We start from the raw sequence: 27,505 nt of genomic DNA on the forward strand, positions 1-27,505 counted from the left end.
GTCGCGGCTGTCGTCCTGCTCCCCCGTAGGGATGCCGCGGCCCGTGTTCCCGCTGGATCGGGAAGGAGAGGATGAGAGGAAGCGGATGTGCGAGGACCCGCTAGGCCTGCCCTGTCCGGACCGGGATCGAGGCCGAGACCGAGAGCTGCTCCCTAGGTGAACCCCTCGGCTCCGCTCTCGAGGCTAGCGTCTCTCGCCCGTGTCCCGGTGCCAATCTGCGGTGTGTCTCTCTCTCCTCCCGTTGTCCTGGCGACCGCAGGGAGAATAAGGACCGGGTCGAGTTTGCCAGAATCCACCCGACCAGCAGTTGTCACGGCGACCTGACCTCTCACCTCGTGGTCCCGGGCGGAAGTTCTCTTCAGGCCAGCCAGCTTGGCGCGGACCCCGCCGCGCACGCCCATCCCGCTCACCACCATTGGATGCCGCGGACAGGAAGCCCCTCCTTATGGATGACGGGACCTTCCTACGGTGAATGAGAGAGTGAAACACGACCGCTTCCTAGAAAGAGCCCAGCGCAGTGTTTAGAGCTGTAGCTCTGCATTCAAAGGACTCGGGTTCGAATCCCCCCCGCCCCGAAATCAGCGTTAGTCGCTGCGGAGGAGGGCGTCACGAATGAATGTAAAGGTTAGGGCGCGGCTTCATAACCACGCGTCTATTCGTCCCGCAGGCATCGGCCACGCCGCTCTGCACCAGAACCTGCCCCCGGGCTTCTCGGCGGCCATGCCCAGCCCGCTGCAGCCGGTGCTCCCGCTGCCTCAGGACGCCCCGGCGCAGCTGGTGGTCCTGCCCGCGGAGCCGGCCGCCCACCCAGCGGCACACCACCTGGGTAAAGTCCCTCCCCGCACGCGGACCCCCGAGTACAGAAACAAAGCTAGTTTTGCGCCGGTGCTGGACGTTGTCTCCGGCGGACGCTGTCCCGCGGATCTGCGCCGAGTTCCACGTTAAACGTTCATCGCATCACGGCCTGGTTGGCGGTTGGCAATAACGACACTTGCCGGCGTGCGGCTTCCTAAAACACGCGTGTGTTCCGTCCAGTTATTATTATTGTTATTATTGTTATAAAACTGATTACGTAACTGTATTATAATAGATCGCTTTCATTAAAACTTTTGACAGTTCTTGATCATGTGCTTCACTGAACCTTGGATGCGGTGAAGTGAGAGCGCCATCCAAATGCAGCTGTTGAGCGCTGTGTGTGCGCGCGTGTGTGTGTGTGTGTGTGTGTGAGAGAGAGAGAGAGAGAGAGAGAGAGAGAGAGAGAGAGAGAGAGAGAGAGAGAGAGCGAGCGAGCTCCCTGTGCTCGCGTGCACGTGTTTGACAGCGTGCGCGCTCAGCGGTCTGAGGGGACGAGCGCGTGGGACTCTGCTGGAGAGCAGTCAGCGAGTGGGTGGAACAGCACCGTGAGAATTCACCACGGTAGAAGACACAGACCCCCCACACGGCCGACTCGCCGGCCACTCGGGCTGTAAGAGGTGCGCCGCAGCGCCCCCCGGTGCCGGGGCGCTCCTCCGACTTCCCGCTCGCGTACCGCTGCCGCCCGTTGCCTTCCCCGAACGACCCGCCGGATCGGCCGGGACCTTCCCCGTCACGGTCGTAGCGAACGGCGAGGGCGCGACGTACCTGCAGCGCCCACGCCTCGTACTCCGAGGCTCACGGAGGAGCTCTTGCGGTTGGCACGACTGCGGAGGGTTGGCCGGGCCGACCCCCCCCCTCCCCTCCCCTCCCCTCCCCCCAGATTGGCAAACGAGCCGTGAAATTTAATTAGCCTCCCGTTCTCTTCGGTGGCACGTTTCCTTCCTCGCTCAGTAGGAGTTCCAGCGGAGAGGGGAAGCACATCCGCGAAGCCCGTCCCTGGGGAGGCATTAGCCGAGCCGCGGTAATCTTTCGGAACAAAGGGGCTCTCCTCGCCGGGCGGAGGTTGCGGGAGGTGGAGGTGGCGGAGGGACGGAGGGACGGAGGGACGGAGGGTCAGGCCCCAGAGCGCACGTTACCACGGAGCGGGGTGTGGCGCCCGTGTTGTCCCGATGTTCTCGCTCCGCGTTCCGCTCTCTCTCCGCCTCCGCCAGCCGCGCACATCGAGACGTCTGGGTGCGCGGCGAGGGTCGGCCGGGGGCTCGCCCAAGAATTCCCGCGGGCAGCTTTGCCGCTATCTTCCCGAGACGCCGCAAAAGTAATGGTTTTTCGCACGTTTCCTGGAGTTCGAGTCCCACCCCGAAACACGAGGTATCATTTAAAAGCACGGAATGTTCTCTGGAAGTCGTACTGGAACTCGGGGTTGTGGGGGTTGCTCTTGAAAACAACATGTCCTCTAGAGTGGACAGAAATGGACGGCTTGGTTGTAGGAGGTTATGAAGGTCATCTGTGCAAGTGGCCTCAACTGAGAAATTATTATTACTGTATAAAGTAGGCTTTGCTGGTTTACCCCGGTAAGACCAGTCCGGCAAGTTCTTCCTGGGCTTCATCCCAACCGGTGAAGGAAGGTGTGTGGAATCAGCTCATTGGCCACGAGCGCCTGTCGGATGTTCTCGCCCAGTCACTATAAACCGAAGCTATGAAAGAAAGCTGTGAAAATGGGTAAACGATATAGATTTTATGTGTGCGTGCGTGTGTGCGTGTGTCTGCAGGCTGAGATGATGAGACCCCTCTTTCCTCTGTCTCCCCCTTCCTCTATCATTCACCCAGCAGATGTGATGGACCAGTCGGGACTGTGGCCCCCCGTGTACGGCGCCAGGGGGCCCGCCTCGCACATGCAGCACCCTGCCGTGTACTCCCGTTCCCAGTTTCTACGGCAACAGGAGCTGTATGCTCTGCAGCAGCATCAGCATCAGCACCAGCATCATCATCAGCATCACCATCAGCATCAACAGCAGCAGCAGCAGCAGCAGCATCAGCAGAGAGCAGCACAGGAGCTACAGCACAGGAGTAGTCAGATCCAGGTAACGTGTGCGTACGCACACACGCGCACACACACGCACACACGCGCACACACACTCTCTCACAAGGGCCGGCCACCCTGAAGCTCATACGGCTGTTCCTTCCCCGCTGCTTTAGCCAAACAGTAGGTGTTGGGATGGAGACCCTTCCCTCCCCCATCCCCACTTCAGCTGCGGTGAAACCAGAGCCACATCACCGCCAGCGCAGTCCTGGCCCCGGCAGCCCCCCCCCCCACCACCACCACCCCCCTACCCATCCCTCCGTGGTTTCCCCTGGGCCTCCGTCGCCACACACGGATGGTGGAACCCATGAGTGCTTCGCTCGTTGAGAAAAATAAATAAGTCGCAGAAAAAAATGTAAAATGTAAAAACAAATTACAGCTGTGGTTCTTGTACCGTGTGCGTGGGGGGGGACGGGGGAGGGGGGGTGGCGGCCCGGTGCCAAAGAGCAGTTAGTCATTAGGAAGATCTACGCTGATCCCCCCCCCCTCCCCCGCGCTTCCCCCATGTGTTTTTCCTGGGATTGTTGACATTCTCACAGGCCTGTTGTAGAGGAGCGCCGGCTCCGGCGATGCGCACGGCGACGGAGCCGCGATCCATCCGCCCACGCGGGATCCGCCTTCTCGTTTCCCCGCCGGACTAAACAGCCCTCCGGTTTTAACCGCGGTCCGGGTTCTGACCCTCTCCCGAATTTCTGCGTTCCACCAGAAGTCCCGTTCGCTGAAAGCGTACGCAGAAGTGCTGTTCCGTCTTCTTACTGACGCCGCCGTCTTGCTCTCCTCCGCCTGTCTAACTCTAACCCTTTCCCTAACCGCTGCTCCCTATTCCCGACCCTTGAGCGCGTTCCCTAACCCTGATTTTAACCCCTGAGCCCCGTTCCCAACCCTAACCCTAACCCTCTTTACCTTGCGACTGGCAGACGCAGAGGAAGATGGACGACCCCGCCGCTGAGCTGGAGGACCTGCTGTCGGAGCCCCGGACCCCGAAACCGACCAAACCCTACTCCCTCGCCCCGCCCGCCAAGAGCACCCCCTCCCCGAGCGCCTGTGCCACCCGCCTGTCCCCGTGCTGCCACTCACCTTCCTTGCGCCCCCACCCCAAGAGCACCCCGTGCACGCCGTGCCCCGCCCCCAGCCCGGCCGCCGTCCCCAGGTCCCCCGCTCTGAGCCCCGCCCCTCCGCACCCATCCAAAGGGGCCGAGTCCCAGGACAAGAGAGGGGAGGGACAGCCTCCGCAGGACTACCCAGAATCCTTAGAGCCCGGTAAGGAGATCCTGCTTATCTTGTCTGCTGGAAACATGGTTGGTTTGTATTTGGATGCCCCCCTCCCCCGCAGTCTTAGGGCTCTCCTAACAGTGCCCCTTCCACTTGTGAGTGTGTTTGTGCGCGTGTGTTGTGTATGTGTGTGCGTACACACACGTGCGTGGACAACACACTCACTTTCGAGCTCAGGCTCCACGCACTTGGTGCTCCGGGGGCTCAGACTGTTGTCTGCACTGCGCGTCTGGTCCTGAGCAGGGGGTGGGACAGACCCGACCTCCACCCGGGGGCCCCAGCGCCACACTGCTGCAACAGGAAGCGGCGGGAAACGGGTCGTCTCCGGCACCTCGGAGCCGAGTGCTGGGGGCGCAATTAAAAACCTCGAGCTCTGGATCGTGTCAAATCTCACGTTGAGACGCTCCTCCGCGGGAGGAGCTGCTCCGCTGCAGCTCTCAAGGCCGGACTGGCGTGGAGGAGGAGACGGAAAGGGCTAGAACACGGGGGAGGGGGGGTGCGAGCAGGCCAGGAACAAGCGGGGCGGGAGGGAAGGAGGGCAGAGATAAGGAACAGCTGCCGCTTTAGAGTAACTCGGCTGCTTTTTGGTTCAGAGAGACGGGAAAGTGAGGGAAGGTGCATTTCTGGGGTCCTTTGTGCGTGTGTGTGTGTGTGTCTATGATGGGAAGAGAAAGAACGGTTTGGTTATGGCTCCCTGTGTCCATTTATGTCTCTGAGTTTGTCACTGGGGGGGGGGGGGACTGAGGGAGGGACGGAGACGCTGCACGCTGTCCTCCAGGGGTCCTTGAGCAGTCAGGAGCAGGAGGATCTACATTCATCTGGTGGAGCTGTGGTGTGTGTGTGGGGGGGGGGGGTGATGGATACCATCAATAACACGACTCAGGGGGGTGACAGTTCCGCCGCTGCAATCACAGCCCGACTCCGCTGTGTCATCAATATCTAGCTTGGCTCCCGCAACTACACACGCACGCACGCGCACACACACACACAGCCCGTCTCTCAACGACTCACACTGAGACGTTCGCGCCATCGATAAACGCAGAAACGCCAAACAAATCACAGCATCGGCTCACGAACGAGCGGATGGCCTCGGCATACGGCACAGTGTGTGTGCGCTCGTGTGTGTTTGCGTGTGTAAATTTAGCCATATTTTGCCGTCGGACGTTTCGCATCGACTCTCCTGCTTTAGTATTAGTTTAAAAAAGGAAAATCCGACTGGAATGGGTGCCGGCGCTCGTTCTCGTTGCCCCCGCTGACCGTTTTCCTTCTCTACACGCTGCTCCTAGATTTACCACCCGGCTACACGTATCCCGCCATCGCCATGGGCTACAGAGGAGGCCCCTCCCCTCACGACGTCCGATTGGCCGAACCCGCCGACCTGGAGGCGGTCCAAGCCGAGCCTACTGAGCCGGCCCCGCGGTCCCTCCGTTTCCCCGAGGAGGGGGAGGAGCCTGAGCAGGAAGGGGTGGAGATTCCCATGAGGACTACAGAGGAGGAGGAGGAGGAGCCTATGGAGGCGGAGCCCCAGGAGGAAGCGGGAGAAGTGAGGACAGTGGGCGGTCCCTCTGCGCTCGAGCCAGAGGAGGAGCTCTTTGCCGGGCCTGTGGCCCAGGTCCCTCCCTCCGGTGCCGTCCCGGCCAATGGGACGGGGACCGAGACCCTGGACGAGGACCATTCCGCAGGCTGCCAGGACAAGTTGGCGGGGGGAAGGACCTTGAATGATGAGCGGAATGCGGAGACAGAAGGGAGGGAGACGGAGGAACTGAAGAGGCCCGCTGACATCCCGCCCCCCGGCCCCGCCGGCAAGGAGGACGCTGGAACGATGCTGCCGGAAGAGACCCCGGCCGAGCTGTCCGGCAGCCGCCCCCCTTCCCCGAGCCCCGCCCCTTGCTCCGCCCCCGTCGTGGCCCGCTGCATCTGGAGCCTGGAGCTGCTGATCGCGGCCGCGCTCTGCGGAGATGTGGAACCTGGCCCGGCCCCAGCTGCCCTGCCCCTGCCGTGTGGCACCCTGGACTGTGGCCACCGTGGCATGGAGCTGCTGAGCGAGCTGGCCGGCCTGGAGCTGCGGCACCAGCGCGGCTGTTCAGGGAGCAGCCAAGGTGAGCGAGCTCCACTCAGACACACACATACACACACAGACACACACACAGACTATCCCCTAAGATGCCACAAGTCCAGCCCCCAATAAGATGTCCTTGTGCTCTCCGGACCCCCCTCATGTCCCTCTGGCTCCGCCCCCTAGGATGCTGTATGGGCTCTAGTGTTTCGGCAGCACAAAGACCAGTTAGGTACCCGTGACTCTGGATGGGCGTCTTTAAGAATTGTGACTCCGCCTCCCAGAAGGAGCTCATTTGAACGGTGGATATGACCCCCCCCACTAATCAGACTCCGTTGTTTTAAACCATAAAGAGCGGCATCTCCCTTCAAGGGCCTGTTTTCCTCTTTTTTTCCGTGACCGTCCTGAAGCGCTGAAGCGATCCCCAAAGACGCTTCTGAAAAAACGGTATCGTCGCTCAACGGCGAAGAAAAGCAACGGCCGCGTCCACGCTGCCTTGTTTTCGCTGCCGTTCGCATTCCGTTGCTCGCTTAACCGGGTCGTCCAGCGGAGCGTGAGGTCCAGTCTTCAGAGAGGAGGGGGCTCAGCGTGGCCACCGGGTCTCCCACGTCATAGGAGGCCTGCTGAGTTTGGCTGGACCACCTGCATAGATGACGGTCCTGTGAGACCAGGACTGTCCCCCCGACGGGGGGTCGCGGTGATCCTAATGGACACGGGGAACCGAGCGCTCTCTCTCTCTCTCTCTCTCTCTCTCTCTCATCCTGCTTCTTTTCCCAGTTTTCTCTCTTTCTGTCTGGCCAGACACCCCAAACACACACTTCACCTGATACGGACGGCGTGGAGCGGAAGGCATTGATTTTGTTCTCGCCGCAGTAGCTCCTCTGCAGGGACCGGGTTGATGTCAGCCAGGTGGAGAAACCCAAGCCCAGAGAGCCGCTGACATCACGGGTTTCTGTTTGCGCCGGGGCTGACATCATTTGACCCCTGCGCCAAGGACGAGCGACGCCCCCCCCCCGTCCGTCCGCACCCCCCTTCCGCTCCTTTGTCGAACGAGGAAGCGGGTGTCTTCTCCACCAGCCAGCGTCAAAGGCTCTTTCCGTGCAACGCCTGTCCACCTGTCCAGCGGTTCGGGCTCCTCTACCTGTGTCTTTGAGGACACTTACTCTGCGTCGCTCTTTTATTTTATATTAATGGAAAATGCACACAAATTGCTCTTAGATGAAGTTGGGTGCTTTATTAAAGCAACACCCCCCGCGGGGACAGAGACCAGCAGCCTTGTGGTCTATAGTCGATGTCCTAAAGCACCAGATGCGTTGCCACCCTTCCATCCAGTTGGATCTCTGCCAGCTGGAGCAGGATGGTATGGGTGCGATACCCTAAATTGTCCGAGGAGAGGGGCAGCGGGGTAAAAGAGAAAAGTTCCCTTCCGGTTGGTTCTTAATGTATTAAATTTACATTAACTGACACTAAATGGCTTACAGTGCTAACCTGCTGACACTGATTTACCATTTATACAGCTGGGTAATTTTTACCGTGTCAGTCCTGGGTTAGTACTTTCTTCAGAGGTTCTACAGCAGGAGGTGGGATTTGAACCTGGATCCTATGAACTCAGCTTTTCCATCTGTTACCCCCCCCTCCCCACCTTTCCCTCTGCTGTGGAAACTGGGAGCGCGTTAGACGGCAAGCAGGAGGCTCGCTAAACACTTGGCTCTCATGGCCTGTCCTCGCGCCCCACAAACACACCTACGCACGGTACCTCCACGAAGCTGGCGGAGGAAGTCGGTATCTCCATCTCCGCTTGGCCACTTGTTTATTTCCCTCTCCTTCTCTGGGACGGAGATGCCCGAGAGTGTCCCTGAGCGTTCGCGCTGTCATTGCTGTCATCTACGTGGGGCAGGTTTTCGACGGGAGACCACTGGGGTCCTTAGACTGGAGGGCTGAAGGCCGAAGCGGCACAAGGCTCGCAAACCCCCGACAGCCCAGAGCTCCCTGCTCGGCGAGACCGGTCGGAAACCAAACCCTCGCTAATTAAAAGCTTCTCATTGCAGGAGAAGAGTTGCTGACCTTTGACCTCCAGAGCCTGGCCACCCTGGCGGCCGCCCGTGCCTTGGAACTGGACTCTGCTTGTGAACAGAGTTCCAGTTCAGGGCGGTTTGGCCCCCTACGGAGGACCCTCAACCTCCGCAGAAAGAGCAGCTGGACACCCCGGAATGAGCCGGTAAAGAGTCCAGAGTGTGTGTGAGTGAGTGAGTGAGTGAGTGTGAGAGTGAGACCTGTCCACTCTGCCTACATAACATAGATAAATGGGGCGGGAGAAGGTCCCGGTAGCTGTTGCCGTAACAGAGCTGTGGTCTCCGTCTCCATCGGCAGGCTTGTCCGGCGAAGGTCGCCATGGAGACGCTGGACGGGCAGGAGCTGGCCATGCGGGTGCGACTGGCAGAGCTGCAGCGACGCTATAAGGAGAAGCAGAAAGAGCTGGCCAAGCTGCAAAGGAAGCATGACCACCAGTGAGAGCCTGCCCCCTCCGCCGTTATGCCCCGCCCGCTTCCCTACACGCCCGCGGCCTTTCGGATCGGATCCTCGCACCGCTTTCCTTTTCGTACCCAGTACAGGTGGTCCTCGACTTAACGGTGGGATTCCGTTCTGACAACCCCATCGCAAGTCGACTTTGCCGTTTGTCGAAAATCCCCCAATATGAGCCGTACGGATACATAACAATTAACTTGTACGAACGCTACATCGTATCGCACGGCTTTCTTGCGTTTTTAACTAATTTCACACATTATTTGTGTTAAAATGACACCAGTTTGGAATAATAAATAGTACAAGTAACTTCGCAGGAATCGTAAACGCACAGCCGTGTAACCAAAGTGCGCTCGATGATGGAAATATAATGATGCGCCGGGATGTTGCCGTGCGGTGGGTGGACCGTCCTCGTCGGTCGTTACGACCAAACGTCACGGTTCGGAATTGCTACGGTAAGGCTGGAATGGCCCTTGTAAGTCCAGGTCGTCGTAAGTCCCGTATGTCGTAATTGGAGGACGGACCACCTGTACTGGTGAAGGAGGGTCTGGCCCCTTCCGCCCATCCCCCACCCACTGCTGATGAGCTCTTTGAAACAGCTGACCGGCAAAGGGCCTTTGCTGACCGCTCTGGGCTCTGTGTCCACACAGGAAAGAGGAGACGTGTCGCAGCCCAGCGCGCCGAGGACCGGGCCGACCGCGGAAGCGCAAATCCAACGTCGCTTCCGGCCCCTCGGCTCCTTCGGAGACCCCCAGGAGGACCAGGTGAGCAGCGGGAGGGGCTGCGCTTGGGGGTCCTGAGGTGACGCTCGGGCGCGGGTGCGAGCACGCGCGGACTCGTCGCCGCGAGCCCCCGCGTGATGAAGCTGAACGTTCGGCGGGCGAGGCGGCGCGACGGCCTTTGGCCGCGCGATGTCCGGTAGGGCCGCGCGAGCCGCGCGTGCGCGTGGGTCCGAGGGCTCGTCCAGGTAAAAGTGCGTGTCACACACGCTTATCGACTTTGTGCAAATGACGGTGGAAACCTCGTATTAGTTGGAATGAGGGGATTCAATTGAAGCTTAATCAGAGCGAGGGGCCGCCCATTAATCATATTTATAACTCCCATTGATTATCCGCAGGAGCTGCGACTCCCGGTGACCCGCGACGCTCCTCTGATATTAATACGATAAGAGCGGCGCGTCTCGACAAAGTCAATGCGTTAAGTTATCATTTTGATTAATGTGTTTACGCCTCGAAAAACCCACCTTTGTTTACGTCGGATTGTGTCGTTTTAATACTCCGGTCAAATCGGGTTACCCCACCTGATTAACGGAATCTAGTTTTATTACCCCGGGCCGAGAGATTAGTCCTGCCCCTGATGAAAAACTTGAGTTTGGGCTTAATTACAGCCAAATCGCCGATGCCGCGCTTATTTGTGTAACTGACAGCACTAAAGGCTTGTAAAAAATGCCCTCGCACCCGGCCCCGCGCCGCAGCAGCCCCTCATTTATCTGCTGCAGTTTCACCGCGGAGGGAGGTGCCGTTAAACGCGGTCCGTCGTGGGTTCGCCCTTCGTCCGCCGTCTCCTCCTCTGTTAAGCACGCTGATTTTTTACCCTTATTTGTAATAAACGAAACATAACCTGCCGTTCTTATCAGATCCTGTGGTTCCGCTGGCTGGGAGGCCCGTGGGGGGGGGGGGGGGGGGGGGCGCCAGGGCACGGCTGGGGGTCCAGGGGTCTCGTGGGATGGTGGGTAATGAAGGAAAAGCAACGACTCAATCCCTGCTTGGCCTCAGGGTCCAAATCCTCTTTAATTGAAGATCGGGGTTGTGGGGGGGGTGGCCCTTCCGTGGGAGCAGGGCATGCTGGGTAGGCGCCGGCAGACAGGGTGCTATGGAAGAGGGTGGACCCTCGTCCAAATGAAGGCGGCGGCAGGGAAAGCCGGGATCAGCGTGTCACACGCAGCCGACAGGGTCTTTGGGGTCACCTGGGGTTAGCGGGGCAGGAGGGCAAGAGGGCAGGAGGTCGGCTTTGGAGGGCACGGGCCGCTGGACAGGGACAGGGGTGAGAATTTAGGTGGAGGGTGACGGACTGGGGAGCTGGGTCGGGGGGAGGACCCTGAACAGAGCCTGGCGTTCATGTGACAGACGCTAATGCTAATGGAACGAGTGCGGTGCGGCTGGGGTCGGGTTACGGCCCGCTCTCATATTCGACCTCAGCGCCGTCGTCATCATCGTCGTCGTCGTCATCATCGGCAGAGGCAGCGGCAGGCAGATTGTGTTTCGCTCGCCGTAATTGCTTGTGACTCGCCGTCTGAAACTGGCTGTTCTGGCTGTGTTTAGCGCGGTAAAATGTGGTGGGGGTGGGCACAGCCGGACCCTTTGTTCCGTGTGAATGGAGAAATTGTCGGGCTGCTGTTCAGTGAGCCGGAGGGAGAGGCGCTGCCAGGATCCCAGAACCACAGCTGAAGGGCGCAGGTTCAAGGATCACATGAACGGTAGCTTTACATTTATTCACTTATCTGACACTTTTCTCCGAGGCGACCGAATGTAAACTTTGTACACGAAGCTACTTGCGCCGAGTTACCCTGGGTAATTTTTACGCTATCATTTGAGGATAGTGGGGGGCGCGGTGGCGCAGTGGGTTGGACCGGGTCCTGCTCCCCGGTGGGTCTGGGGTTCGAGTCCCCCTTGGGGTCCCTTGCGACGGACTAGCGTCCTGTCCTGGGTGCATCCCCTCCCCCTCCAGCCCTTCGCCCTGTGTTGCCGGGTTAGGCTCCGGCTCCCTGCGACCCCCTATAGGACAAGCGGTTCAAACACTGTGTGTGCGCATTTCAGAATAAGGGTACATCGATCAAGGGTACTGCAGCAGGGGGTGGGATTTCAAATCAGGTCCTTAGAATGCAAGGTGGCAGCTGTAACCATTGCACCCAATGGCCAAAAGTATGTGGAAACCCCTTCTAATTAGTGGGTTTAGCTATTTCAGCCACACCCACGAAATCTCCTTAGACAAACATCTGCAGCTGACTGGGTCGTATTGGAGCTCAGTGACTTTCGCTGTGGTACAGTTACAGGACTGTACCTTTTCAGCAAATCAGTTTTTCAAATTTCTACCCTGCTAAACCTGCCCCGGTCAAGCATTAGTTTTGTAGCTCAACCACGAAGCAGTAGGAAGCCACACGAGTTCACAGACCGGGACCACTGAGTGCTGAAACATGTCGCATGTAAAAATTGTCTGTCCTCGGATGCAGCGCTCACTACTGAGTTCTACGCTGTCTCCGCAAGCAACGTCAACACAAGGACTGTTCGCCTTGAGCTTCACGTACTGGGTTTCTAAGGCCGAGCAGCTGCAGACAAGCCTAAGATCACCATGCGCGATGCCAAGTGTTTGCTGGAGTGGTGTAAAGCACACCCCCATTAGACTGTGGACCAGTGGAAATGTGTTCTCTGGAGTGATGAATCACGTTTCACCATCTGACAGTCTGATGGAGGAATGTGGGTTTGGCGGATGCCAAGATAACACTACCTGGCTTCATGCATAGTGCCAACCGTACAGTGTGGTGGTGGTGGAGGAATAATGTTCTGGGGCTCTTTTTCGTGTTTTGGACTTGGCCCCTTAATTCCAGTGAAAGGAAAATCTTAATGCTACAGCAAATAATGACATTGTAGACAACTATGTTCTTCCAACTTTGTGGCAACTACCAAAATGTAGGGGAAAGCCTTCCCAGCAGAGCGGAGGCTGTTAGGGAGCAACTTCATATCAGTGGTCGCAGTTTTAAAATTAAATGTTCGACAAGCACGTATGAGTGCGGTCTTCACGTGTCCACCTACTTCTGGCTACGTAGTTTGAAGGAGCCGTTGAATAGGTGTCTCCTCTGAAATGAGGCACCAGGAGGTGTAGTGGTTAGTGCTGTAGGTCCCTTCATCAAGGTATTTTACCCTGAGTTGATACAGTAAGAATGACCCTGCTGTATAAATGGGGAAATCAGTGAAAGTAGCTTAACATTGTAAATAAATAATAGAAGAAAAAAAGCTCAGGAAATTTGATATATCTGCATACGGGAGCAGTGCATGCACATATGTGCCCACACGCAGGCACACACACACACACACACACACACACACACACACACTCCTGAATTAGTGAAAACCTGAGTTGTGTCCATCTGCCCGGTGCTTGAGCCTACTGCATGGGTCCCCGTCGGGGACGGATGTTGACGTTGTCCAGACCAGCTCGGGGTCTGCAGCAGCACCACCTCCCCAGCAGGGGGGGAATCTAAGGCGGGGGGGGAGGTCACTGAGTGGAGTTGTCGCTCGATAGAGGTTAGTGTTTATTGATTGAGCCTTGCAGCTCAGGTCAGCGGACAGTGTCCCGCAGGGCCCCCCCGCCCACTCAGGCACACACTCGCTCACCGGGAGCGGCTCTCGCGTTCGGTCGGCTCGGCGGCGCCTCCAGTCTCGTTCCGCTTTACGGCTCCGTTTTCCTTTCATCTCCGTTGTATTTTTTATGTTTGTCCATGTAAAGACCGATGGCGTGAACGTCCGCTGACAGTAAAGGCCTTTACTCTTTATGTTGGAGAGTGGTTGGTGGTCCAAATGCAGCTCTGAAGCTCCTCCTCACACACACACACACTCACACACACACAGAGGCTCGCTGCCTCTCTCCCAGTTCCACTGTTCAGCTGAAGTCGGAGGTCTGACAAAGCAGGAATGCTGATGACGTTCATTTTCGTTTCTGCTGCTCCTGTGAGCTGTGTCGGCATGGTGAGAAAGTGTGTGTGTGTGTGTGTGTGTGTGTGTGCGCGTGCACACCAATCCTCCTCAGAGCATCTCCTCCAGGTTATCAGTACCAGCTCCTGGCCTCTCGCTCTCTGTTGGTGCTGGACTTCGGTGCCGACAGCCTCCACCTCGGGGTTCTGCTTGATGTTGTGAGCTGTGGTCGGCGAGCGTTAGTGTGATGGGAGTGGCTCTCAGAGACTCTGTGTGTGTGTGTGTGTGTGTGTGTGTGTGTGTGTGTATGTGTGAGCACCGTCCATCAGGATGCAAACTGTGAGTTGCTCTATGGTCCTGGCTCTGACCGCATGGAGGGTTCAGGTGGGAGCCAGGCAAGCGGTCGCCCGCATGTCTGAAATTTAGTCCTCTGGCACATTCATATACTGGAGGTCCTACTCCCCCCTCAACACACACACACACACACACACACACACACACACACACGCGCGTGCAGCACTCGGCCAGCGTTCAGAGCCGTCCCGCCGATGTCACCTCAGTTCTCCTTCCGCCTGTGTGACTGCACCCCCCCGGGTGTGGGACAGTGATGCCTTGTGACAGTGATGCCCCCGCGGAGAGCGGGCGGTCGGAGCTGCGGCAGCTGAGCGGAAAGTGGGGCAGACGCACGGGTGGGGGGGTGCGGGGGGGGGACACATGCTCTTTGTTGCATTTGTGAATAAAAAAAAACAAATGACAACGGTTGGATCAAACGCGGTAGTTATGGGAAGAACGAGAGGGGGTGAGTGACAGTCATGTGCACGGTGATGGTGGACGATGTCTTCGCCCCCCAGGGAGACATCTGTGTTTCAGCTGTTCGCAGTGGAAGGCACTGGGTCACTTCGGCTAATGAGTACAGCTTCTTAGCATTTAATTTGCCCCCCCCTCCCCGAGCGGCGGGAGAGCGGCGGCGTCTCAGCAGCGCCCCGCTAATCACGGTCCTGTTCAATTAGCCGCCGCGTGATCGCCCCCCTGCCAGCTGTGCGCCGGTAGCGCTGCGGGGGGGCCGCCCCGTCACGTCGGGTTTGTCGCCCCGCGCCGAAAGCCGTCCCGTCAATCAAAGGCCCCTGACTGACGGCTGCGCGGGGGACGACTCCGGGGGCACGGGGAGCCGCTCGGAGGGGAGCGACGAGCCGCGACGCCGGGGAGGGGGGGCGGGCGGGCCGGCGGAGACGCCGAGCCCGCCCCCTCGTGCACCCGGCGCGTCTGCCCCCGGCGGAGAGGCCTTCCCGGCAGAGCGGGGCCGCGTGCTGCATTCACATGGAAATGGCAGCAGCAGAAGGCTTTCATGTCGCCACGGCGAGGGAAATACACCCTTTTAGGACTATTAGCCGTAAATGGCGTCGCGTCGCGTCCCTCGCGCCCGGGCGCCTCGGCCGCGGGGCTTCTCCACCAGCACCTCCCTCCGATATTTCTAGGTTTGCCGTCAGATCCTGTGGCCAGGAGAGGGGCCCCGCTTTCTTTTCATTCATCAAAGGACAGTTATTAGGCGGCACAGCGAGGGGATTCCGCCCCCGGTCCCCGACTAATGAAAGCCCCTCTATTGTGACTGGCAGCTCTCTGGGGGCGGGGCTCGGCTCGCTGGCCGAAGAAGCCCGGGCACCTGGGGAGTCACAGAGGAAGAAGAAGAGGCTCTCGAGTCGCACCTACGACCACCTCGGCTCGACGCAGGTCAGATCGCCCCCTCCGGTCCCTTCGTCGTCCCAGAATATTTCCTAAATTTAAATGATGTACATTTGCCCTTTATAATAACCCTAGCTAATAGAAACTTGTGATACGGGGATGGCGATGCTCATGTTTTCTCTGCTGTGTAGCTGTTCCTTCAGTGAAACCGAGATCTGGTCCCTCCAAGCGACCAGAAAGAACCACATTGTTGCAGCTACCAGGGTTACGGTTAAGGGACTGGATTTTCACCGGCATGTTGCTGGTTCAAATGCCACAGGGGTCTCTGCTGTAAAAATGTGTAACATGAGTCACTTTGTATAAAGAACACACACACACACACACACTCACTATAAGCTCCTCTGGAGTAGCTCACGGCACCCTGACCGCCCCCCCCCCCCCAAATTCATACTCTAATTTATAGAATATAGCAGATGGCTCTTCGTAGCGCCACCCTTGTGTTACCTGGAGGCCAGTTCAAACGCTCGGGGCTGGAGTCCTCAAGAACGGTCTCGCCCTCCTCCTGTTCCTTAGGCGGAAGAGCCGAGTTCAAGGCCGGGCATTCGCCAGGGGGTGCTGAGCTCCAAACTCGCCCGCAAGGTGTCGCAGCTCAAGCGGAAGGCCAAGGCCAAGCGGGCCGCCCCTGTGGGAAGTATGTTTCGCCACAAGGAGGCCCCCGGCCCCGGCCTGACCCCACAGCGCCCCCCGAGGGCCGAACGCCAAGCCGCCAGCGAGTCCGGAGGCCAGAGCGACACAGGTAGGAGCGCTTTTTCATTTCTGCAACCAGGCGAAATTGTGAGGACGTGTCCCCAAAGGGACGCGTATGCAAAGTAGGGCTTGCTTCGCTGTGGAGTGTCCCGTCCTATCAACTCAGACACGCGTGGACCCAACAACCACCTTACGTCAGCTGTGATTCTGACCCACAGCTCCCAGCATAGATGGGAACAGCCTGGAAAGCCAGGGTCAGAGGAGGAGCCCCACCCACCTGCAGACCAGGCCCCGCCTCCTCCGCACCGGCAGCAGCCGACCCCCGGCGCAGGGGACGACGGGAGAGAAGGACACGTCTCCCACGGAGAGCGACTCCTCAGAGCCGGGTGAGTCGGGTACCCGCGTTCGCGGGAACTGTCCCCACGGCAACCAGCCCCTCCCTCCCAAGCAGCGTTAGACCCGCCTACTCCTTGATACCCCTCGGCGAGCAGAGACACGAGAGTCGAGTCCAAGGGGACAAGAGCCTTAACGTGAGAAAGGGCTGTCATCAGGGGCCCGGCGGAGGGACACGCGTCTTTGTCGACACTTTGTTAATTGCCCAGAAAGTTTCCCTTTCCTGTGGCGGGGGACGCGCTGGGGGTGTTGACGGGCGCCCCGCAAGTGTCAAGTGCTCCTGCCACATGCTGATACCCGAAACGGCTGCTGATAGCCGTCGCAGCGACGCTGTCCGTCTGTGTGGGCGGGGCTGCAGCAGACAGCTGCCAATAAAGCAGACGCGGTGGGGGTGTGCGGGGGCGGCGGGGGGGGGGGGTCTGGTCTCCGCCGATTATGGAGTAGCTCAACCTGTCGTGATGAACGCTCGCCAAGGTTCTCCGACCGCAAACCCATGCCGTTGGAACCCACGTAGCTCGAGAGAGACGATTTCCTGCCGTTTGGTAGCGGAGAGATGGATGTTGGCTCAAAGCCCGCGTCGTTTTCTTCCGCAGAAGATGAGGATGAAGGCAGCTATGACAGCGAGGAAGGCCACGACAGCGCTAAGAGTCGTCCCGCTAAGGATGTGTCGCCGGGCGGGCCTGTGATTGACCCCTGTCCGTCGTCGGTGGTGAAGCTGGAGGCCAATCAGAAGGCCAAGAATAAAAAGGAAAGACAAGGACTGCTGGGTAAAGAAAAAAGTAAAAAAAAAAAAAAACAAAAAAAGGTCTTTTAGATATGATTATATATTTGAGTGTATAGAAAGATCGGCGACGTATTGACCGCACTTTCGATTAACTTGTTCTCTTCTCAGGCGCTCTGCACCTGCCTGGCGTGGTGGAGGGAGAGGTGAAGGTGAGGAAGCGGGCCCCCGGCAGGACGGCGGCTCCCCCCGCGGCGGGTCCCAGGATGGCGCAGGGCTCCAAGGCACCGCCGCTGACCCGTCAGAAGAAGCCGCTGCTGCAAGGGAGGCTGGGTTCCGGGGTGGGGCCTTGCGGTCGCAGGGGGAGGATCGGCGTCCTGTCCATGTCCAGCGAAAGGCTGAAGAAGGCCGCTCGCAAAACCACGGCGCTGCAGGCTCCTCTGGCCAAGGCGAGTGCTCCGGTCGACCTCGAAGCGCTCCAAGGACTCGTTTGTTCGTTTGTTTACCGGACTTAACCGCAGTCTCACATGGCGAAGGTTGACTTTGTGTTTTACCTGCTCTGCGTCTCGGTTGATGCCGGTAAATGGATTGCTGGGGTGGTGCCGTTTTCGGGCGATTACTCCGAGGGGGCGGGGTTTGGCGCCATTGGGATGAGTGGGGTGAATTTGCCCCGAGCCACAGCTCATTGTTCCCCCTGCGCCTTGCAGAGGAGAGCATGCTGGGCAGGCTTGGCACCTCCAGTCCGCAGCGACGACCTCGGCCGCGGCAGACGGGACAGGAACAAGCAGGTGGGGGCTGGGGTGGGGTCTCCGTCCTCCCACGCGTTGCCCCGGAGCGCCACGCTCTGCGCCGTATTGCTCTGCCACATAAGCGGATTACACAACGTGCGTTAAGATGTCAAACGTAAGCACTTGTAAATCAGCCCAGATAAGATAAGCACGTCGGAGGCCGAGGAGGATGAATAATGTATTGTTAAAGTACGGCTAAGAGTCGGCGAGGAAGGACTGCAGCGTTAAATCAGCTCCGGCTGCTCCCAAGTCATCCTGGAAGTAGGTGCGGAAGGCCGACTGTGCCTCGGTGGGGCGGGGGGCCGACCGAGGGCTTCATCCAGGGGCAATGCAGTAAACTGGGCTTTCGCGGAATATTCCGGAAATCTCGTCCGCACAGGTGGACGCGCCTCCGAGAAACTCGCAGCCGTATTCTATATGAATACCTCGTGCAGTTAACTTTTTCCTGGAGTTTTAATTTACAAAACGGACGAGACACCGGCCGAATGGAATTCCGAATCGATGGGAAGCTTGTCCCGCGCTGTATTTGTGGACGGGGAACCGGACGATGAGTCCCGCTTCCTCTCTGCTCCCCTCAGACGAAGGGTCGCGCCGTGAGTCGCCTGCTGGAGAGCTTCGCGGCGGACGAGGGCTTCCAGATGGACGCGGACAGCAGCTTCTCGGAGGGAGACGAGAAGGGCGACGACGAGGACAGCCCGGCGCACCCGCGTAGATCGCCCTCCGCAGGTGACCTTACAGTCCGTCCGCGCAAACAGACGAAACCGGTATGGCTGCGTGAGAGTGCACCACCGCTACGCTGCACATGACACCGCCGCCGTCACACACTCTCGAGACGGGTTTTTTTAAAGTCCTGCACTGTGAGGACAGTCCCTCCTGTCTGCCACTCCAACTGATTGACTCTAGCTGATGGAAGGGGACGAGACAGAGAGAGAGCGAGAGAGAGGGAGAGAGAGCGCCTAGGCGGATGCCGTCCGAAACAGCAGCCAGAGCGAAGGGCGTGGTGTCCCTCGGTCCCACATCTGGCAAGAGGGTGGACGCATCTTGGGGTTGTTTCACAGCTGCAGTTGAATTTCCGGTGCATCTCTCCTATGTGGTCTGGGCGGATTCGGGTTCGAGTCGGCCTTGCCGCGCTACAGAGACATCGAAAGCGATGTCTAGATTCCTCGCCTTTCCAGCCCGGAACCTCCTGCTGCCTCCGAATGCTTTCAGTCATTTTTTTCTGTCTCTTCGTTTATGTCTTTCTCTGTTTTTGTTTTCGCTTTTGTCCGGTTGCTTTTTGCTCGTTTATCGACGCTGGGGGTGGCTGCGAGGGTACGGAGCTGTGGTAATATATTTTGCCGTAATATATTTTCATTTTCATTTCAGTCGTTGCTCCATCCATCCGCCTCCGAAAGAAAAAGGTAAAAAAGACTGAGTCTCGTGTGTCTGTAACCCCCCCACAGCCGTGCCCAACTGCGTTCTCACCAAGGAGCTGCTGGTCGATGGGCTGAAGGTCCTCATCGCCAAGGAGGACGAGCTTCTCTACGCAGCCTACGTTCAAACCCTGGACCTCCCCGACATGTAAGCTCCTCCCTCTTGGCGCCCTTGCTCTCCCGCTTCCTGTCTCCCAGCAGCCGCACTCTCACCCCGGTGTTGGGGTCCAGCGGAAGCTGCTCAGATGGGACATAAAACACTCTGTTGACAGGCTTTGAGCAGCTGCCTCTGGAAACATCACAAGAAACCCCCCCATGGGATGTCGGCAGCGTCAAAGCCGTACGCGTAGGCCTGTCCTCGAAATATGGCCCCTTAACTCGGAGCCAGCGGTCCGCACGGGCAGACAAAGCTGGACCGGGCTCCGCTTCCCTGCGTACCTGTTTTGTAACGGTACCGAGGTGTGCCGCTCGGCCTTGACCGCGCCCCTGGCTCCGTTTGCGGGAACCCTGGCCTGGGACGCAAGCTATGCTACGGTGGCTCTTGCCCTGCTCCCCTTCCCCCGAGCCGCTCCGCCGGTGACGCGCGGTTATCGCCCCTCCTCTGTTCCCGCAGCTACAGCGTTGTCATCGAGGGAGAGAGGGGAAACAGACCCAGGATTTACTCCCTGGAGCAGCTGCTGCAGGAAGCGGTGAGTTGCGCACCCGGCCTCGACCCCCTCCCATTCCGTTCCCCAACCTCGCAGCGCGCTCCCGAAACCCGGAGCCGCCTCCGCGGACCCCCAGAGGGGGGTGTCACGAGGAAGGGCGGGGCAGGGCGGGGGGCAGAGGGCGCCGTAAACAGCCCAATTCTCCGGCAGTCTGCTCAAGTCATTACAGCCCGAACATCTGTGTCCTAGAGGGATATGCGTGCTCTTTATTACTGTGTTTTTAATCCCATTCCGGGCGACTCTGTAGGTAGAGCAACTCGTAAACATCTGCAGCAGATGATATGATGTTGCGGAGGCAGGATATTCTTGTTTTCGTGGGAAAATCCCCATCTCGTCTTGGCGTCGCGAACGTCCCGCTTCCTCCGGCGCACGCTGACCCGGCACAGCTGGCGGAGCGGTCCCGCCGCGCCCTCCCGCCCGCACCCACCCCCCGTGTCGGTGGCGTTCCCATTTGTGAAGCGCGTCCAGGTTAGGCCCAGGCTAACACGAAACAGCCACCCGGGGGGAGCGCTCGCTTGTTTTGTCTACGGGTTGTATAAGCGGTGATTGCTCCCGCTTGGGTTTGCTCGGTCGCCTGGAGGGTGGGGTAGTCCCCCCTTCCCAAAATGCTTCTTTGCCCAACTCCAGGTTATGCTAACATGCTTAGTTCTTCTAAGGCAAAAGGGGAAATGGGGCTAATTACACGCCGTAGACCCACACTACTTTGTCGGCCTCATTCATCCCAGCGTATTTTCCGTACTGACGTATTCTGCTCTTTTTTTTAACCTTTCTTTCGCTTTCCTTTTTTCTCTGACGTAAGACGGCTCTCGTTTCTTTGAGCCGTGACTTCCGTCCCTCCCGCCGCGGCCCTTCTGGACCCTTGCCACCGACGCCGTTGTGTCGATTCCAACGCTGCGAACCCCGACCACCCACCCCACCTGTGCGGCTCTCGAAGGGGAGAGATCATAAGTGTTTTGGGGAAGGCTTGGGGGGGGCGGTCAAGACTTGAAGGAAAGGGGAAGGAAAAAAGTTGGTGAAAAAAGGACAGTAAGCTGGAAGAAGAAGAAGAAGAAGGAGAAGAAAAAGAAGAAGGAGGAGGAGGAGGAGCTGTCTGTCTGCCCAGACAAACAAAAAATTGGCCGCAGTGAGAGGCTGTGCAGCCGTGGGATTATGCAGTGCAGCTGTCTGTGGTCTCGTGATTAGTCCCCAGGTTGTGTGCCAACCCCCACCTCTCTCACACACACACACACACACACACACACACAAAACCCATTGTGATGAACAGGGCCACTCTTTCTGAGTACCCAGTGCTTTGATGTACCGTGCCATCAATCACAACGTCCCCCAGCCGCCACACACACGCACACACACACACACACACACAGACACACACACACCCTGCCACCCATGCCCAGCACACCCCAGGCACAGGAGCTGCCCGCCCCCTTGTTCGGGGGGGCACGCTTGGCATTGTTGTTGCCTGCAATCTGATCCACATTATCTGCACGAGTCAGCCAGGGCTTCCGGAGGTGGAGATGTAATTAAAGTGAATGAGAGTGGAGGGGGGGGGGAGAGAGAAAGAATGAGAGAAACTTCACACAGACCCCCCCCCCCCCCCCACACTCGCATGTAAGGGCACATCAAGGCATTAATGCTCCTTTATTTCCTTCTCTCTCACTCCTCGCCTTTGCTCTCTTCCTCTTTCTTGTTCACACTCCAGCCTCTCGGTCTCCGTCGTCCACTGTCTCGCTGCCCAGAAAGGTTCGAGGTTTTTGTAAGACATGCTTTCACACACACACACACACACACACACACACACACACACACAGATATAAGCGCTTCCTCAGATTCTCTCATGTAGTGTTTCCATTTCTTTATTTAGCTGAAACTTCTCTCCAAAGGGACTTAGAATATTAAGCTACTTGCGCTGATTTACCCATTTGTAGAGCAAGGTAGTTTTTACTGTATGAATTCAGGGTTAGTACCTTGATCGAGGGAAGGTACCGGTAGCATGGTGGTTAGAGCTGCTGCCTTTGGACTGAAGACCTCTGGTGTAGTTCCCTTGAGCAAGGTACCTACCCTAAATTGCTCCAGTAAAAATGACCCAGCTGTATAAATGGGTAAATGAATGCAAGGACCTTAACGCTGTAAGGCACTTTGGAGAAAAGCATGAGATCAATGAATCAGTGTAAACACGGGCCCTTGGAAGGAAAGGAAGAAGGCAGCTTTAACCGCTGCACCCCCTGCAGCCCATCCTCTCTGGCTGAATTCCCACATGACCCCTGTGCTCCTGCCGGAAGGGGAACCGCAAGGAGACGGTCGCACCGCATTGTCTGTCCAGACTCCCTGAGACATAAATGCTTCTGACTGTCACACAACTAATCTCTTTACTCTAAACCGACACAGCGGTCTGAGGGAAGGAAGCCGCTTCGAGTTTACGTCGTCATTTTCTCTCTTTCGATAATCTTACGGGTTGCTCGCTGTCGGGAATTTTACCTGCGTGTCTCGGCCAAGGGATTGGATAACCCCCCGCTTCCTCACCCCCATCTTCAGTCGGTGCGCCTTTTCCACGGCAACCGTTTTGAACGGCGGCTGAAAGAGCTTTCAGCGAACGGTGGGCGTCAGGCCCGCCCGTACCGCAGGGGGGAAACGCTGGCAGGCCGCAATTAAATAATCACGTTTACATTTTTTTCCCCCTTTTTTCTTATTTGTCTCCATGGCTCTTTTTTTAAACGGTTACTCAGCAGGTCTTGATTTACAAATCACAATTTCCTGCCTTTTAAAAAATATGTCAAGCTGATGATTTGGCCCAGGATAAACAAAAAAGCTTCCGAGACATTTCCACCGTATGCGTGTGTGTGCGTGCGTGCGTGCGCGTGTGTGTGTGTCTCACTGCCATGCTGCGGAACACCTACAGCACTTGCAATCACAATTTAGAGCTTCTGAGTTCCCAGCGTCACAGTTGAGCTTTTGTGTCACTGCCCTCAGTAAATTATTTCCATTGTGCTGATTTTTCCTTGTTTCCTTATTTTTCCTTGACTTTTGATTTGTTCCTTGATTGATCCCGGTTTGATTCCCTCCAAGTGCTTCCTGACTGTGACGTTGATTGGGGATTGTCTCCTCGTATCTCTCAGGTGCTCGAGGTGCGCCCAGAGACGGGTGCCAGACTGGCAGCAGGAACGCGAGTGTGTGCGTACTGGAGCGAGCGCTCGAGATGCCTCTATCCTGGATACGTACAAAGAGGTGGGAGAAGCACGTCTCTTTGCGCGAAGGACGGGTTCGCACCTCCCGTATGGAATAAAAGTCGTTCAACTCGCTCCAGCTGCAGTTCTCTCCCCGTCTCATAGGGGGTCCTGGGGAGGAGCCGAAGGAGGGAAGTGTCATGGTGGAGTTTGACGATGGAGACAGGGGTTGGATCTCGCTGCACAACGTCCGCTTTCTTCCACCCGACTACCAGATCCATTGTAAGATTTGCACTGAGTTGATAATAATCAACAAGAAACAGAAGTACGGAGCGAATTTGGCCCCATCCAACGTCTCGGTCCGTTGTCCACCCGGTCGCCCCCTCACTCAACCACCTATCCCTCTGTCCAGGTGCGGAGCCATCGCCTGCCCTCATCTCACGCAGCCGCCAGGGTCCCCGGAGCTGCGCCCTAGAGAAGAGCGGGCTGAGCAACGCATCCTCTGAGCGGCAGGATAACATGGCGACTACAAGGACCCAGGAAAGCAAGACTTTTAGCAAAGCCAAGTCAGGTAGCAGGCACAGAACAGTCGTCCCTCGAACATCACATAAGCATAATTAAATTTGGTTCCACAACCACTGCGGTACCGCTTTGCTCCTTCAGACTCCCAGAACACATGGAATCTGGTAGGTTCTCCCAACTTCTCGCTATACTCACACAAGCCGACCTTGAGCAGCTCCATCAGTGAATGCGACATCCGCAATCCCTTAGTGACGGCAGATATTGCATTTCTCTTTTGCTCCAATCTTCTGCTTTTCTTCCTTAGACTGAAACTGATTTTTGAATTTGAACGCCGTCGATGTCTCCCCTTCAGGCAAACCAAAAAGCGTCAACTCAGGAACAAAGAGTCCCACGTCGGACAGCGTTAGCAAGAGCGGCGCTCTTCTCACCGGTTGGCCTGCGGTAGCCGTGCCCAGGAAGAGGCCAAATAACAACATGTTTCAGTTCAATGGCACTCCTAGGAAAATGCTCAAAGGGAGGGAGGAGATGTTCCCACTTCTTACAGCTTCAACTGCAACCCCAGCCAAAGGCATCTTCAGAAGCACTTTTGAGGTAGACTCTTTCAGTAGCATAGCTAACGGCTACTCATCCTTTGGCAGCCAGACGGCCATCGTGCCTCTCAGTGCCAAGAGTGTCCCCTGCAGCCGAGGCAGAAGGCCGGGGGAGGTGGGGGCTTTACGGGGCAGGAAGGCCGGTGCAGAGTTCCTAGTCAAGCTTGACCACGAGGGGGTGACCTCCCCGAAGACCAAAAACAGCAAAGCCTTGCTGTTGCTCAGCAATTCTGGCCAGAGCGAGAGGACGGACAAGACCTTTGGGACTAAAAGCTTAGGGGAGATGCCCTCTTCGGTGGGGTACTCGCATCCCGTCCTGCTTGTGAAGGACAACAAGAAAGGCGGAAGCACTCGTGCCGAACTGCTACTAAAGGGGGCCTCGCATCTGCGGAAACCCTCACCCGTCATGACTATGGGTGAGTATTCTGACTTTGGCATGAATTGCCTGAGCAACTGCCACGGATTCTATTCCGACATGGATGAGGAGGATGAGGAAGACGAGAGTCGACTGGCCGCAGCCTCAGGTGGCCTCCGGACTGCAGGACGTTTCCTCTCCCGCCTCTCCGTGTCCTCGTCGTCCTCTGGTTCTTCCAGCTCCTCCAGCTCCGGTTCCTTATCTAGTTCCAGCCTCTGCTCCTCAGACAACGACTCGTCCTACAGCTCCGATGATGAGGAAGGCTCCACGCTGCTGCTGCAGGGATGCCTTTCTTCTCACCATGCCTTGTTGCAGCAATCCCCAGAGCCACCATCGGCCCCGGCGCAACACACGTTCGTGGCAAAGGCTAAGGCCATCCCCAGCACCAAGGGTTCAGGGGGCAATAACGGCAGCAACAACAGTGCTAACATCAAGCCGCTGAGGAGGAAAGACTGCCCCAACTCTCCCTCCTCACTGTCGCCATCGCGAAGTCCCATGCACCGTGCCAGGAAGGAGCGGTTGCCATTGACCAACAGCGTACCCAAGATGGCTTCCTTTCTTCCAGCAAGACAGCTTTGGAGGTGGTCCGGTAATCCCACGCAGGTGAGATTCATTTGTCTTTTTTTTTTTTTTTTTTTTTTTTTTTTTTTTTAAGTGTCCTGGAGATATTATCATAAAACAAGATGCTGTAAAACAAAAGCTGTTTTCTAGACAGTAATTAACGCTTACGTTTTCTAACCATTTCTGAGCTCACGGTACTGTAAAGAACAGGAAAAAAGTGACAAGCATCGCAGGGGACTGGGAAACCCCAAGCATTTCAAGTGATAGAGTCACTTTCTGTGGGGCCTCAGCTCGCCGGAGGTTTTTCAAGATTACTGGCTGAGACTTTACCTGTTTGCACAGAGACGAGGAATGAAGGGCAAAGCGCGCAAGCTCTTCTACAAGGCCATAGTGCGTGGACGGGACACGGTCCGCGTTGGTGACTGCGCCGTGTTTCTCTCTGCTGGCCGACCGAACCTGCCCTACATTGGCCGCATCGAGAGCTTCTGGGAATCCTGGGCCAGCAACATGGTGGTGAAGGTGAAGTGGTTCTACCACCCAGAAGAGACGAAGCTCGGCAAGAGGCACAGGGACGGCAAGGTAGATTCCCTCTTATGTCGCTGCAGGACTTGTGTCACGATGCACATTTTAAACAGGCTGACTGTTATTCTACCTCAATTTTTGACGCTCTAAAACCTGCACGAGTTTCACCCTCCAGGACTGGAATATCCTGTCCCTCGTGTACAACGTTATGTGTCACCACAGATTCGATAACAAGATGTGTAGCTCCGGCCATAATTCAACAGTATTACCTGCCAAAACAATACCGGATTTGTCTGGAACCCAAGATCACTATCTAATCAGTAGCCTGTAGACTCAAGAACATGAGTATAGGCTTGTATCTGTCAAACACAGAAGCCTCCGGCTTTAACCCTGTGTGCCTCTCGATGTTTTCCAGCATGCCTTGTACCAATCCTCCCATGAAGACGAGAATGATGTACAGACCATCTCCCACAAGTGTCAGGTGGTGAGCCGGGAGGAGTACGAGCAGCTAAGCTGCAGCCGGAAGCCATCCGCCAGCAGCCAGGACCTCTACTACCTGGCTGGGAGTTATGACCCCACCAGCGGTCAGCTAGTCACGGTCGACGGGGTGTCCATCCTCTGCTAGCAGCCTCCACTGCTGGCCTCCTAGTAATACTACTGAACGACCTGAGCCCTCAGCGAAGGTCGAGGAACTGTCCATTGCAGCTGAGAAGAGGAGTGAAAGGGGTGTGACGGTGGTCACCTTTGTGGCGACCATCTTTCCCCGTCTTCATTTTCCGCTCCCCCTCTGCTGGATGCAAACTGGGAACGCTTGGCTTGGACCAAGTGAGAGAAGCATCGCTCTTGAAGGCGCACAGGACTCCAGCACACCTCGATAGGCACAGGCCTACCTGAGGCTCGCCACTAGAGCAAGCTGTTGTCATCCACAGCACTCCAGCACATCGGCCCAAATCCCAGAGCATCTCAAGGCTGATTCCGGCAGGAGTCTTAGCTAGGGGCCTAAAGGGGAAGCGGTCCAAGTTTGAAAGTTGCGATCGCCCCTAAGGAGTTGCTGGGATGAGCGGTCAACCACTGGAGCGTGATTGAGTTTTCTTCCTGCAGACCAAACAAACGCACAGGCAAGAAGATCTGTGAGGTCAGATCATCTTGCATTGGAACAGCATTACAGGTCCTAAGGTGTCCAGGATCGTGACATGCACGGGTTTTACAGTGATCCTGGTAGGACCAAACAGACAAGCTTTTGACCATAGTGCAGCCTGACTATGTATCTGTTTGGGGGACACGGGGCGTGCACTGGAGTGGTACAAGAACTGGTACGTAGAGCACTGGCCCAATAAGAGTGTCCAGGACACTCTCTAGACCTCAGTTTATGCTTTTGTAACACCCTGGCAACTACATGAGTTATTATAAAAGTATATAAATAAATTAATTTTCTCTACGTAAAAATTAAGGAATGATTTTCCAATTAAGCCATACATTTAAGTACCTCTTGCCTATCTTCCTATTCAGGTTGTATAGCTGTACAGATCAATGATAATTTTCCTTGTTTTTATATGTATATCTGTAAGAAGAGAGAACTTTATTTCTCATTTGTTTTTTTTTTTGTTTGTTTTTTTTTTTTTTTTTTGGGGAGGGGGGGGGGGACTGATTTGACTTGTCTTCAGGAAGAACGACAAACCCAGCACTGCAAACCCCCCACTGAGGCGGGACAGGCCAAGTTGTGAAAGGCTGTATATATAAGTCAGGGCGGAGAAGGGTCCATTTTCTCCCCGAGGAAAGGCTCCATTTGTAACGGAGAGGAAAAGAAAAGAC

The 27,505-nt window shown here is 56.9% G+C and overlaps 1 protein-coding gene across 5 annotated transcripts in view; it reads left to right on the top strand.

The window, feature by feature from the left end:
- bahcc1b (BAH domain and coiled-coil containing 1b) overlaps positions 1 to 27,274 on the top strand; it is an 88,788-nt gene extending 61,514 nt beyond the window's left edge. For 2 of the 5 annotated variants that reach the window (XM_029250604.1, XM_029250603.1), the window contains exons 6-29: positions 30 to 156; positions 260 to 468; positions 668 to 826; positions 2,683 to 2,936; positions 3,853 to 4,195; positions 5,494 to 6,306; positions 8,312 to 8,481; positions 8,634 to 8,770; positions 9,437 to 9,550; positions 15,088 to 15,202; positions 15,728 to 15,950; positions 16,120 to 16,287; positions 16,888 to 17,061; positions 17,187 to 17,464; positions 17,723 to 17,803; positions 18,382 to 18,529; positions 19,246 to 19,363; positions 19,829 to 19,904; positions 23,036 to 23,144; positions 23,249 to 23,365; positions 23,496 to 23,654; positions 23,958 to 25,213; positions 25,514 to 25,750; positions 26,109 to 27,274. In XM_029250604.1, the coding sequence (XP_029106437.1) occupies positions 30 to 156; positions 260 to 468; positions 668 to 826; positions 2,683 to 2,936; positions 3,853 to 4,195; positions 5,494 to 6,306; positions 8,312 to 8,481; positions 8,634 to 8,770; positions 9,437 to 9,550; positions 15,088 to 15,202; positions 15,728 to 15,950; positions 16,120 to 16,287; positions 16,888 to 17,061; positions 17,187 to 17,464; positions 17,723 to 17,803; positions 18,382 to 18,529; positions 19,246 to 19,363; positions 19,829 to 19,904; positions 23,036 to 23,144; positions 23,249 to 23,365; positions 23,496 to 23,654; positions 23,958 to 25,213; positions 25,514 to 25,750; positions 26,109 to 26,318 (5,795 nt within the window). In that variant the 3' untranslated portion in view covers positions 26,319 to 27,274. The remainder of the gene's footprint in view (positions 1 to 29; positions 157 to 259; positions 469 to 667; positions 827 to 2,682; positions 2,937 to 3,852; positions 4,196 to 5,493; positions 6,307 to 8,311; positions 8,482 to 8,633; positions 8,771 to 9,436; positions 9,551 to 15,087; positions 15,203 to 15,727; positions 15,951 to 16,119; positions 16,288 to 16,887; positions 17,062 to 17,186; positions 17,465 to 17,722; positions 17,804 to 18,381; positions 18,530 to 19,245; positions 19,364 to 19,828; positions 19,905 to 23,035; positions 23,145 to 23,248; positions 23,366 to 23,495; positions 23,655 to 23,957; positions 25,214 to 25,513; positions 25,751 to 26,108) is intronic. The other 3 variants (XM_029250606.1, XM_029250605.1, XM_029250607.1) reach the window with 3 other exon arrangements.
- The last annotated feature ends 231 nt before the right edge of the window (positions 27,275 to 27,505 follow it).

Source organism: Scleropages formosus, chromosome 3 (assembly GCF_900964775.1).
Source record: "Scleropages formosus chromosome 3, fSclFor1.1, whole genome shotgun sequence".
Classification (NCBI taxonomy): domain Eukaryota; kingdom Metazoa; phylum Chordata; class Actinopteri; order Osteoglossiformes; family Osteoglossidae; genus Scleropages; species Scleropages formosus.